Source organism: Eubalaena glacialis, chromosome X (genome assembly GCF_028564815.1).
Source record: "Eubalaena glacialis isolate mEubGla1 chromosome X, mEubGla1.1.hap2.+ XY, whole genome shotgun sequence".
NCBI lineage: Eukaryota > Metazoa > Chordata > Mammalia > Artiodactyla > Balaenidae > Eubalaena > Eubalaena glacialis.
The window spans coordinates 35,544,390-35,558,274 of record NC_083736.1 but is presented as its reverse complement, the minus strand read 5'-3'; the positions used below and the strand labels follow the sequence as shown (position 1 = coordinate 35,558,274).

The window sequence follows — 13,885 nt, the reverse complement described above, 5'->3', positions numbered from 1 at the left end:
ACAAGTTCTTTCTGATTGAGGGAAGAAGATTATACCTTCTATTTGGTTTAGAGAATAGCCAGTAAAGAGATGAGAGCTCATTACCATAGGAGACTATTTAGAAAGTGGAGTGATACTCAGGATTATGTCCTTTGTGTGTAGACACATGGCACCTCCTAGTTAAATTGTTCTTATACCCTCTGCTGAAAGAAGATAGTTCATGAAACTCCACTCTTTCTTTCTTTTTTTTCTTAAATTAATAAATTTATTTATTTTTGGCTGTGTTGGGTTTTCGTTTCTGTGCGAGGGCTTTCTCTAGTTGCGGCAAGCGGGGGCCACTCTTCATCGTGGTGCGCAGGCCTCTCACTATCGCGGCCTCTCTTGTTGGGAGCACAGGCTCCAGACGTGCAGGGTCAGTAGTTGTGGCTCACGGGCCTAGTTGCTCCGCGGCATGTGGGATCTTCCCAGACCAGGGCTCGAACCCGTGTCCCCTGCATTGGCAGGCAGACTCTCAACCACTGCGCCACCAGGGAAGCCCCACTCTTTCTTTCTTAAGTGCTCCCAATAAATTACCATAAACATGAAAGTCACCTTTGATATTTACTAGAAAAATTGATTTTTTTCCTGTAATATTATGAGCCTTCCCCCATCTCCCTACTAAATATGTTTTATTGCATCTTCATTGCACATCTGATTTGTAATTCATCTCATACTCCCTCATTTAAGTCATAGCTATCTGCTGAAGACTATCAGTCAACCAGCCTGGAAGTATTCTTCCAATAGTAGAAATGGAATATAAAGGTAATTACTTTTCTTGTCCTCTGTAAAATATGTTACTTTTTTAAAGTTTCAGTTATTTAACATTTGAACTAAAGATTTCAAATTATATCATAATAATTCAACAATACACATTGTGTTCACCCACAAGAGACATCTAGCTTTAATTACATAATAATCCAGTAATGAAAAATTTTATTATCTTGAAGAAAAATTAGAGGAAAAAAATGGACTAAAATGTAGCAAGTAGTAGATTTATGGAACTACCCAGTGTGTGGTGTGATTAGATGCATGACAGGCACAAACATGAAAAAATTAAATTGGTCCTGCTGGAGAATTTGAACCTACAGAAATGTCACTAATGGATGTTATATTCCTAGCTAGGTATTCATGGTTTTACCACTTGTTCCCAAAGGCTTCTGTAGGCTTGTAACATTAAGTATTTATTACAGAAAAGAGATGTGTGCTCTTGAAGGACCCTCCTTCCACAAATGACTAGAAAAAACTCCAGAGTTTGGACATAATTATAGCTGTTTTTCTAAGAATTTCATCATTTGCCTCCGTAAGTGAATGTCTGTCTACCTCATTTGCCTGAAAATTGTATTACATAAGCAAGATGGATCATCTGGCTCCCTTGTTGGTCCTAGGGGATATGGGCACAGCCCACAAATCTACCAGCAGCTGACTGTCTGGTAAGTGTTTACTTATAAATTAGTGTGGGTGATAATTTATTAAGGTAATAAGCATAGATTACATTTAATGGCTTAGGCATTATGTGTTATGAACACAGTATTTTATGTTTAGTTGAAGCAAATGTATATGATTATGAATATGGTACCCAAATGTAACTCAGAAATTGTGAATTAGAAAGTTTAAACCAAGTTAAGCCACGTGTTACAGTGCATCAGCACTTAAATTAAGGGCTTCAGGAAGGTTTCACAATGGCAAAGCAATATACCATTCACCTATACCCTGTATCAAGATTTGTTTATTTCTTAGATTCTCTTCTCCTTCCCTCATAAACTGACTCATTCTGTTACTGAAGAACATGGTTTCTCTCTTGAGAAGCATCACGGCATTAAAACTTTGGCTTCTGGAGCTGAGGCGAGTAATCTGTCAGCAGGGACACCATGACAGCCTGGGATGACACACAGAGAAAGAGAAAGAAAGAAATGGGTAAACATTAGCAAGAGTCTGTTTAGGGACCTACGGAAGAGGATCCAGGTTGCAGCTTTGAAGGCCTATGGTTGAAATGTGTTTTCCCGAGGAAATGATAAGGGGACGGTTCTGAACTAATATTTATTTTTATTTGGATAAAGGGAGGTCAGGAGGGATCAGGGTGACCCAGATACATACACAAACACCATGCTTATTTAGGCCTCATTCCAGGACTAGTGGGGGAGAGAGCTGAAGTGAGATTCCAAGGTGGAAGCCATGATTGGACTTTCTAGTCATAAGTGAAACCTAGGTATTGGCTGGTTTTAGAGAAATAGAATCCCTCCCATCCTTGTGTTTACACTGTGGTTTGGCTACTTGTAACCTAGAGAAGTTTAGAATAAATCAGATGTAGAGTAGTTAAGGTAAATCATTTAGGTTAATGAATAATGTCTTTCCGAATCTGGGTCCTCATGAAAGAGTATTTATAACCAAGAGTACAGCTTCCCATTAGGCTGCCAGCTACAAATGGGAATTTTCACTTTTACTCTTCCCAACTTCCACAATAATGACAATAGTAATAAAATCAGAAACAGTGATGACAAATGTTGATTGAGTGCTTACTATGTACCAGACTAAGTGCCTCATCATGTGTTAGTCGGTTAAGAAGTATTTGCCAGGCACTGTGCTAGGTGCTACAGTGAGGTAGAGAGAACTGTTTGTGCATTATCTCATGTAACCTAACAACCTTCTAAGGCAGCTTGTGTTATTATCACTTATAGATGAGAAACTCAATCCTGGAAACAACACAGAGTACAGAATTGGGTTTGGACCCAGGTTTCTCTGACTCCACTCTTAAGAGGCAGTTTTACTGCCTTTCAGGTACTTGCTCTTGCTTTTTGACCAAGCAAGAGCAGGTCTTGTCTTTCAAATGTGCCCATTGAAAGTATTTATTGAAGAGTTACTATGTGCTGGGCCCTGTGCTGACTGCTTTATGTGCATCGTACTATTTATTATCCATTCCTACTATGTGAGGTAGGAAGAGATATAAAATACAGATGAGGAAACTGAAGCATAGGTATTTTCCTGAGTGGTGGTAGTAAGGGGTGGATCTGGACTTGCCTGTCCTGGACATTGACCACCATTTTCATATGAATAAACTGGGCTTAGAGGAGTTATGGTACTTTCCCAAGATCACACATAGAGCCAGAATATTAACCTGATTTCCAAAGCCTATGTTCTAGAGCCAACCAGTACTCTGTATTGCCTTCAGGCTACAAAAATGTATTGAGCACATATTTAGGGTATTTGTCAGGTACCCTTCTAGGTATAATGAAGGACATTACAGACAAGATCAATGCTCTTATGAAGGAGTTTTCATTATAGGGAGGGGACAGGCAAGAAACAAAAAAGAAAATATCAAGGAGTGATAAATGTCATTAGAAAATAAAAAACAGGATAAAGGAGGCTGGGGAACCATTTAAGAGAGGGTGGCCAGGGAAGATCTTGTTAAAGAATGACATTTAAGTTGAGATCTGAATGACAAGGAGAAAATAGATAGGTCAAACACTGGGATAAGAACATGTTCCAGGAAAATATTTTAAGCTTTTTTATGGGTTCCTGGGATCACATCTCAGGTTTGGTTTTGTTTTTAATGGTCACTGCATATGTCAAATTTATTTTCAAATATTAAATCTTAGAAAGTCAGTTAGGAATGGAGTTGCCAGATTTAGTTAGACACATACATACATATATACATACATAAATAAATAGGCATTTCAGATAAACAACAATTTTTCTTAAACTATAAATATGTTCCAAATATTGCATGGGACACATCTATACTAAACAATTATTTATTGTTTATTTGAAACTCCAATTTAGCTGGGTATCCTGTATTTTATCTGGCACCCCTAACTTGGAGAGAAGAGACGATAAAATACTATGAACTACGTTCGCAATAGTGTTGTGTATCTAAGGGTCATCACGATAGCAGTGCTTTGAAGTGGCAGATTTTTTGCAGGATCCCTTTAGGTTACTTCAGCTCCACAGTAAAATTTGTAGACAGAGGAAGAAACCTACCTGACTCTTCATGAGTCCTACAACCTTAGTAATTATTGAAAAATACAAAATACAAAAGGTAGCTTTGTGGGAAGGAGAGGGTGCATGTCCGTGTGTGTGTGTGTGTGTGTGTGTGTGTGTGTGTGTGTGTGTTTTAAACAAAGAGATCAAAAGGCCTGTGCCCTATGGAGAGAATGATGTGATTACTGGAGTGTTCTGAACAGCACTGCTGGAAATCACCCAGCATGAAGGCCTTAAAAAGCTACTGTGAGTGCTGAAAGAGTACACTTTTGCTTTAAAAATGTTATATGCTTTTAGAACAAGCCCTTCACCTTACTTAGTTATTACATTAGTCATTATGGGCACCTCAGAACTTGAGGATAGATTGTATCTTTCCTTCCCTCTTCTATCCTGATTGTAAATGAAATTGTGTGTGTGGAAATCATTCTCTAGACAGTAGTGCTATCCAATAGGACTTTCTGCCATGATGGAAATGTTCTATGTCTGTGCTGTCCAATACAAATAGTGTAGACACCAGCCATATGTGGCTTTTGAGCACTTAAAATGTGGTTAGTATGTCTGAGGAATTGAATCTTATATTTTATTATCTTTTAATTAGCTTAAGTCTAAATTTAGGGACTACCCTGGCGGTCCAGTGGTTAAGACTCCACGCTTCCACTGCAGGGGGCGCCGGTTCGATCCCTGGTCAGGGAACCAAGATCACACATGCTGCACGGCACAGCCAACAAAAAAAAAATTAAATAGCCACATGCGCCTAGTGGCTACTGTATTGGATAGGGAAATTCTAGAGGAAAACAAGTATTGTGCCTTTAGAACATCCCAGAAGACACTATCACAGCAATGCTGAGCCTAAATGCCATTCTAAATAAGCTGTCTAAGAATAATTTCTTTGCCTATGAAATAGGAATTTAGACTAGCCAATCTCTAAGGTCTCATCCCTCTTGAAAATGCCATGCTTCTATGAATTGTACAGGCTATGTGGGGACTGCACAGTATTCATTTTTTTATCTCCAGTGCCTGCCAGAGGGCCTGGCACACAGTAGATGCTCAGTATATGCCTGCTGAAATGAACTTAATTCAATGGGACTGCCAAATCATCTGGCTCAGAGACATAAAGAGGACAGCATGTGTGTCACCAACCCCCTTCCAGAATCCATGTCAGGTCTCACTAGTCAGTTATGCCACTCTTTCCTTCCAAGACCACAGGCAGGCTTAGAACCTTCTGAACATAGGACTCTAAGTAGCCTGTTAATGAGATTGAGGACCTAAGATTAAAAATCATTTGCCATCTATATGGCTTGATCTGCTTATTTCATATGTGAGGAAACTGGGACCCAGAGAGATAACACTTATCCAAGATGACACAGCTGACAGTTGTGACATCAAAGGCAGTTATAGAATTCAAGTCTCCTCACTCCCAGTCGAGTATTCTTTCTATTTTAGATTCTCTACTTTCATTTTAATATGACTATGCCTCTTGTTTTCCTTAAAATATATTTTCCCATTAGGGAAAGGAAGATGGGAGATGGAGAGATGGTGGTAGGACTTAGATGGTGGAAAATGGGTGGGCATAAGATTTCACTGTGTGTATGTATAATATATACACCCTTGTAAACATTTCAACTATGTGAATGCATTAAGTACTTAATTTTTTAAGTAAATTCAATTGAAAGTTGTGCATAATAAGCTCTTTAAAAATTCAGATGTGCAGAGAATCTTCGTAAATGATATTTTAGAAAGCTTACTTTTAGTTTCCCCCTCTGAATTTCGACAAAGGACCTATTTTAACAGATTTGGGTTGAAAAAAATTTATCTTTGTAACTTCAGTCATCTTCTGATAAAGAATAGAGCCTGAGGAAAATTCTTTGCTATGTTTCTTCCTGAGGTATATGGTTGGAGAGCTCACATTTCCTTTTTCGTCATCTGGATCTTTGCTCCTCAAAATGTGGTCCACAGGACAGCAGCATCTGCATTACCTGGTTGCTTGTTAGAAATGCTGAATCTTGGGCCCCATCTCAGACCAAATCCAAATCTGCACTTTAACAAGATCCCTAGGTGATTCAAATGGACATTAAAGCTTCAGAGGCACTGGTCTAAATGACATGACAATTGCCATTTTGGCCAAAGTTAGTGTCCTGAGGTGGCAAGCTGGAAGGTACAGTAAAAAAAAAAAAAAAAAAAAAAAAAAAAATCATCCCTCTTGTTAGATATGACAAATTTAGGCCTGATACACAACTTTTCATTGCAAAGGGAGTCATGATTGTCTTCCAGTCAGCTATAGTAGAGCTCAAATCTCTGCTGGTCACTGCATTAGATCAACAATGAAGATGATAATGGTGATGATAATTGTAATAACAATATTTACAGTGCATTAGATAACATATTAAATGTTTTACATGCATTATTTAATGCTCACAATAACCCTATCTATATCCATTTATAGATTACATAAATAATTAGCAGATAGTCCTTTCCAGCTTGTTTTTATCAACTCCGTATACTGAAAGCTATAAACTACATTTCCCAGACTCCCTTGTAGCTGGGGTGCAGGCATGCCACTCAGCTGCATCTTGCAGCCATAAGTGAACAACATGCAGTGGAAGCCACCTCTGGGAGATTGGATCTTCTGGTTCATATGCAGGTGGGGGAAACTATAATGGACTATCTGGCATTTAGTTTCCAGGGCATTAGGTACCAGGCTATGGGTGGCTGTGTCAGTGGTGTTTTGGTTACAAAAGAACCACAGTGTTGCTGGGCAATTTTCCTGCCTGTGTTGTTTCTGAATATGTGGTATACAAGAATGATTCGCTGCACCCTCTTTCCCCAGAGATTCTGGGAGGTGCCTAATGTCTTTTAACAAATTCCTTTTTATTTCTCTACCTGAAGGGGACTCTATTGTTTGCCAGTAAGACCCTGGCTGGTATAGTAATTGAGATCAATTAAATCACTAAAAGGTAAAAGATGGTGGTACTAAATTATGGCACTGGAGTATTCCATTTTCCAGAAAAGACAGTGGTGTTTGGGATATTGTAAAGCAGAGATGTGAGGTTAATATTTCCTAGAATAGTGGTGATGAAGATGAAACTAGTGGCATTTTGTTAAAGGGACTAATAATTTTTAAGATTAGTCTTGCTGCAATTTTGGAAATGTTCTATACCTAAAAACAAACGTGTCTGTGGGGCTAAAGCCAATAGAGAACCAAAACAATTATCTAGGCAAGGAATGAAAGGAAGAAAGAGAGGAGAAAGGAAATAAGATTTCTTTGAATGCCCACTTTGTGCCAGGCACTGAATTAGGGGCTTCTATAAGTATTAACAAGGGGATTTTAAAATTATTGTATAAGAATTATACAACTTATGGTTGGCAGGCAATGGTGGCTGGTGCTCACACGGATCGAGAACAATAAGAATTTTGACTAAAATAGATATATTTCGATGGGGGTCAGTTTTACTCCATTGAAAATACACTATAAATGCTTTAAGCAATAATAATCTATTATGAACTTGCTGAAAAAAAGTAGATGCCATCTGAGCAAGTAATGTATGTGGGTAATCCCAGCCGCTTATTATTTACCAAAAGGCATGAATGGCCAAGTAGGGGCCACACAGAGAATTCCCTATCCTCCAGTCCCCATTTCTTGCTTACCATGATTGTCCACTTTCTGTTTTCGGCCTCTGGGAATACAAGTGATCGTGGAGAATAAAACACTTCATCGTCCACTTCTTCTGGCTTTCTGGGCAAGCAGTGTAAAAATGTCCAGTCAGAAGCAGCAACTTTAGCCGTCTAAAGAAGAGATGGGGTTAAGACTGTGTTTTGACTCTTGTATGTGGCTATCACATTTGTCTTCTTCACAGTCAGAGTCTCTGACTCTGACCCGGGGTCAAAGGTCAATGCAAAGGGAGAGATAAAGGGGCAGAGTGAGGGTTTAAGCTCAAGGCACCCAGCAGAAATGTGTATGGTACTTTCAACTTATGGAACTTTCTAGTCATTTTTTTTGATTTGGGAGATCACCACTCCAAATTAAACCACTAACTCAGTTTTCTGGTACTCTTGTCTAGTGAGATAATGGACACTTCAGTAAAGAACTCTACTAGGGTAATATGTGGCTGATAGCAAAAGTCACCAGTTATACCCCAATGTATTTTAAAGGTTGCCTTTACGTGATAGTGTTATATTTTTAGCTTATCTCCAAATTATGGTCTTTAGCACTTGAAGCATACTTCATTACTAGTTAAAACAATTTTGAAAAAGAGCTCTGAGTTAGGAGTGCATTAAACAGGATGACGGGCACTATGCAGTAGGTGGTTCATTCTTCATGCAAATGTCCTATTAAGTTTAATTTTCTCTAACAGTTAATTCCTGAAAATTACATTTTCCCATCCATTTTCATCGTTCACTTACAGATTCAAAACTACATTCCCTCATAAATTATTACCTCAAAATTACTGCCTTTGTACTAAATTGTTTTTGTTTTTATTTAAAAAAACATTAGAAAATAGGCAAAGGATAATATGATAGAATATGAAAGAATATTATAGTTTATAGGAAAAGATATGGAAATGACCAATAAACATGAAAAGATGTTTAACTTCATTAGTAATCAGAGAAATACAAATTTTAAAAAGCATGAGATACAGATTTTTAAAAATTAAAAATGTAAATTGCAACTAAGAACGGAGAGAGTGTGGAGGGGGTATAAATTGTCAATCCTTTTTGGATGGGCAGCATTTCTCATATTTTCAAAAGTATATACGACTTCACCCAGAAATGCTTCTCCCTAGAAGAATTCTATTCTCTAGTAATACCTGCACAAAGAAATATATATGAAATGATCTTCATTGCAGCATTGTTTGTAATTGGGATAATTGGAAATAGCCTAATTTTTCAACAGGAAACATTTTAGGTAAAGTATGTTCCACTCATACTTTGGAATTCTATGCAGCCATTAAAAAGAATGAAAAATATCTGAATGAATGGACAAGAAAATCTAAGATTTGTTAGGTGGAAAAAATAAGTCACAATAATATGTCTAATCTACCATTTATGATAAATCATTAGGGGTGGAGGTGTGTGTGTGTGTGTGTGTGTGTGTGTGTGTGTGTGTAGGACTATGTAAATACACAGAAAAGGTCTGCAAAGAGACACAAAGGGCAAAGAATTCTGATGCCTCCACCATGGTGAGAGGGAAAAGCTTGCTTCTCTCTTCTGCCTGGGTTTCAATTCCTTCATCCCAGACAAAAGTGTCTTTCCAAAGGACAGAGCTAATCTTCAGGAGGAGAGAAATCACTGGGGGATACAGTCAACGAGTCCTTTATAGGGAATGAAGGGACAGTCTGTTCTCCCCAAAGTGAATGAGTGATTAGATGATTCTGGCCTTTATGAATGGAATTAATGAACCTTCAGAGAGGCATCAGTTTGTACCTTCATTGTAACCTGGTAACCCTGGAAAGCCTGGAGCCGCTTTTTCTTCTCCTCTTCTTGCCCCATACTTATCCAAGTGTCTGTAATTAATGCATTGCCTCCACGAGCCGCTTCCAATGGATCATTCATCAGTGACAGCTTGGTACCGTTCTGGCATACACGAGCAAGCCGGTTAAAGAACTTCACGGGACAGGGAAAGACAATTACACCTTTACATATAAGGAGCATACCTCCTTGGCATACTGCTCTGCCAACTTGGTTATGCTGGGATCAGGCTCATAACCCTGCAGGGGGAAGAATGAACAGTTATTTAGGTAGTTTTCTTATAAATGCCTTCTATACATGCATTATTTTCCTTTCAACAATATCCCTGCTCTCCTTCCTGTTTTTGCTCTAAGTTGTAGCTCAACCATGTTCAGTAGAATATGATGTTGACATCTAGAATTTCAAACCTTAATGGTGCTTTTGGGAATTTAAAAAGGTAATCAATTGCCCCATTTGTCTTTTATTATCTTTGACCTCGTTCGTCATAAAGACAAATGGGGTGTGGTACTTTCCAGCTCTTGGTAGCACCTCTTCTTGTCCTCTAATAGTTTAAGAGGATTATATACATAATTCTACAACTTAATGCATTTTTGTTGCAGAGTCTCTCCACAAGCTCTTTTTTTTTTTAATGCTTTTTTTTTTTTTGTCTGAAATGCTTTTTCCCACCCACGCCACGTGGATAATGCTTTCGGGTCTCAGCTCAAATGTTTCCTCCTCAGAGAAACCTTCCCTCACCACGTGAGCTAAATACTCAGAGCCCACATGCACACATCTTACTCTTGTGCGCTCACCGGCCAGGGTTCTGTGTGCAGGGAGCTTGCTTTGAAATGGCCTTTACACAGCAAGTATACTGTTTTTGTTGAAATATATTCATTTGGGTTGGTTTGGTGAGGGCAGGGTTGGGACTTGGGTGAGGCAAGCGCTCACTGTCAGTCGTGCAAACACAAATTTTGCACCCTAGGTACCTCGCTTGCTCACTCTGGTCTGAATCCTAGGTGGGGGGCGACACTGTGGGAACAGCTAAAGTCCCCCAAGCTATTCCAGACCCCACAGGTAACCCCTCTGCCTCCATCCTCACCCTCCAATCTGCTCTATACGCAGCAGAAAGAATTGTTTTCTCCGAAGCCTTCAATGTTTACTACTTGTTTCTTAAGTCGAAGCCAATTAAGAGTATCAAGGCTCCCCGCCGACATCTCCTGCTTCTGTCTCTTTTAATTTTGCTCAACATCTTGCTGCAGGAAAGCCAATCTCATTGTCATCCTTGTACACGTCTTGCCCTTTTCTGCCATCACAGCCTTTCACCGTTGCACATCTCCCCCTTTGTCCCCTTCTGGGTGTCTTCACTGGAACATGTCAACTCCTCCTTTATCAAAACTCTAGGCCAGCCTCACCTCTGGACCCTCCATGTGGAAGGCTTGTCAGTCCAAACACCATAATTATTCTCATCATCATCCTTCTTGTTTTTCTGAATTCTTAAAATTTATTTTTGACTCGGTTTTATAAATTCTCAGTAGGACATTGCGATGGGTGCTGTGATGTGTCACCCAGATCCCCCTTCATGAATAAAAGACTTACTGTCCCAGCTGCTGCGTGTGCGCCGGAAGATGGCTTTCAGCTGTCAGCCCTCTTCGGGCACTGCCTCAGCTGCAGAGAAGCCCACTCACCCAGGGTCACGTACCCTTCCGAGGCCACCTGCATCCAGTGACTGATTGACAGGAGGGCATAAAAACCTGACTCCATCCTCCCAACTTGGGACAGCCCTAAATGGCCATCTCAGATCTAGAATTCTCCATAAGGTCAGCTGAGGTTGCTCTTGGGCCTGCATCACAGTTCGGTTTCTCCCTCTGCCCACTCCTGCTTCCTTCCCCTCCCTTCTCAAGGGCACGCTGTCATAAACATCCTGCACATCCTGCATGCCAAACTCTCAGAATCTGCTTCCCAGGAAACTCAACCCACAACAGGCATGTTCAGATTTATTCACTTGAAATTGTGTTTATTTGCACATAATTATCTATAATAGTTCCTTCTCTCATTAAAAAATTCTTGAGGAAAGAAACTATCAGATGATGATGATACCTGCAGACATTTTAGCAGCTTTATCATCCTCAAATAGCCATAAATTCTGGAGCTTTGTTTACTGAGGTTTGGGGAAGGTATTTAATTTAATAAGGCTTGCTAATTTAGTAACTAATGTTGTGACCATTCATACTGGTAAACATAAATGCAGAGTCTTGGCTATTACCCCATGTGCCTCCTGCCCTGAAAATTTAGCTTTCCCTCTGGAAAGCAGGTTTTATACTCCCTAAGTATAATCATTCTTAGAGAAGGAATCAATAAGCACTTAGAGAACCAACAGAGAGGTTTGGAAATTAGAAAATCACCCAACCTTGCATGCGCTGGGCCATGACTGAGAATACAAAGAGGAATTCTTTACTCACAGCTCAGCTTTCAATACTAAATCACTCATTGGCTTTTACATAAATCTTAAAACCAGACGAAGAAGGTGATTAACAGACCCAGTTCAGTCTAAATATTCACTTAGAACAATGTTAAAATCATTACCATCAATAGTTTATGGAACAATTTTACAATCAAGGACAAAATTATGTTTTCTTGAACATGTAAGTTATTCTTGGTTGAAGAATGGGGAAATAGATTAACTATGGCCTTGGAAACTTTTCAGTGCTTCTTAAGTTTACACTAAGTCTCCTAGCTTTATCTTTAAAGGAAATAGGTCTACTTATAAATTGATGGAACAACTTCTACACTTCAGACTTTCCAGAAGACTTTTTAAAACTGTTACTCCCACCACAATTTAACCAGGTTTTAGTACTCTTTATCATTTAAATGAGTTTCTGCATAAGAATAATACTGAAATTACTCTGTAATATTGGGATTTTTTCCTTTGATGTTAATAAAACATCTTTGACATGCAATAAAATGTTTAAATCCTGTATTTCTCCAACAGAATAAAACCTTTCCAAAAACACCTTATAGCAGGGAACAACTATTGTTAATGTATGTTTTATCTGTAAAACCCAAATGCAGTAATAGTTTGCATTAATATAGAGCCCTTCTTCAAGCTAGATTTGTAGTGAGAGTGTGCTAACTCTTCCCATAAAATGAAGAACTACCTTATTCACATGTCAGATCCGACCCTTTATTCCAGTTCATGCTGAATGAAAGAGGATTATCTGTTGTAAGGGTTAGCTCTCTGCATCCCCAAAGTTTACTATAATAGGGTGGCTTCCAATATATGCTGCTGCCTATGCCTGACATTTCTTCTATGGCAAGTGTATTAGGTAGAATAGTGTCCTCCAAAAATTCCTTCCCCACCAGAACCTCAGAATGTGACCTTTTTTAGAAGTAGGGTTTTTGCAGATGTAATTAGTTAAAAGGAGGTCATACTGGATTAGGGTTGGCCTAAATTTAATATGACTGCTATCCTCATAAGAAGAACATTTGGACAAGAAACACGGACATAAAGGGAAGAAGATGGAGGCAGAGATTGGAGTGATGCCGCCACAAGCCAAGGAATGCCTGGGGCGACCAGAAGTAGGAAGAGACAAGGACGGATCCTCCCCTAGAGGCTTTGGAGGGGGTATGGCCTTGCCAGCACCTTGACTTTGGACTTCTAGTCTCCAGAGCTGTGGGATAATACATTTCTGTTGTTTTAAGCCACCCAGTTTGTAGGAATTTGTTATGGCAGTCCTGGGAAACTAAGGCAGCAGGGTGCATTGACTCAAACTGGTTCAGCAAGAACACTAGGGAAAAGCGTTTTGTTTTGTCTTATTTGTTTTATTTGGTTTTGGCAGGATGCAGCAATGCTGGTGCTCTACCCAGATGCCCTCAGAGGACCCCGTTTTACATCTTTTGCCCCCCTCCCCATTTCAGTGTGCTTTTTAAAATTTAATTTAATTTAATTTAATTTTATTTATTTATTTATTTATTTATTTATTTATTTATTTATTTATTTATTTATGGCCGTGTTGGGTCTTCGTTTCTGTGCGAGGGCTTTCTCTAGGTGTGGCAAGTGGGGGACACTCTTCATTGCGGTGCGCGGGCCTCTCATTATCGCGGCCTCTCTTGTTGCGGAGCACAGGCTCCAGACGCGCAGGCTCAGTAATTGTGGCTCACGGGCCCTGTTGCTCTGCGGCATGTGGGATCCTCCCAGACCAGGGCTCGAACCCTCATCCCCTGCATTGGCAGGCAGACTCTCAACCACTGTGCCACCAGGGAAGCCCCTCAGTGTGCTTTTAACACCTAACAGTCACAGCTCTTCTTCAGAAGATGGCCCTCTGGCCACCGACTGCTTTTCCTGCCAAACGTCCCAGGGGATTCACCACCCTACCTCCCACGCTGCCCTTGGCCAATGACTGGTTCCAAGGATAAAAGCCCATCTTCCTTGCCTTGGGTTGGGACAACT

General features: G+C 39.7%; 1 protein-coding gene across 1 annotated transcript in view; it reads right to left on the bottom strand.

The window, feature by feature from the left end:
* Positions 1 to 1,834: 1,834 nt before the first annotated feature.
* The window catches only part of OTC (ornithine transcarbamylase), a 54,951-nt gene continuing 42,900 nt past the window's right edge, over positions 1,835 to 13,885 (bottom strand). Inside the window, exons 7-10 of the mRNA XM_061178722.1 lie at positions 9,645 to 9,698; positions 9,415 to 9,564; positions 7,639 to 7,776; positions 1,835 to 1,894 (exon numbers count right to left, since the gene is read on the bottom strand). Coding sequence (XP_061034705.1) covers positions 1,835 to 1,894; positions 7,639 to 7,776; positions 9,415 to 9,564; positions 9,645 to 9,698 — 402 coding nt within the window. The remainder of the gene's footprint in view (positions 1,895 to 7,638; positions 7,777 to 9,414; positions 9,565 to 9,644; positions 9,699 to 13,885) is intronic.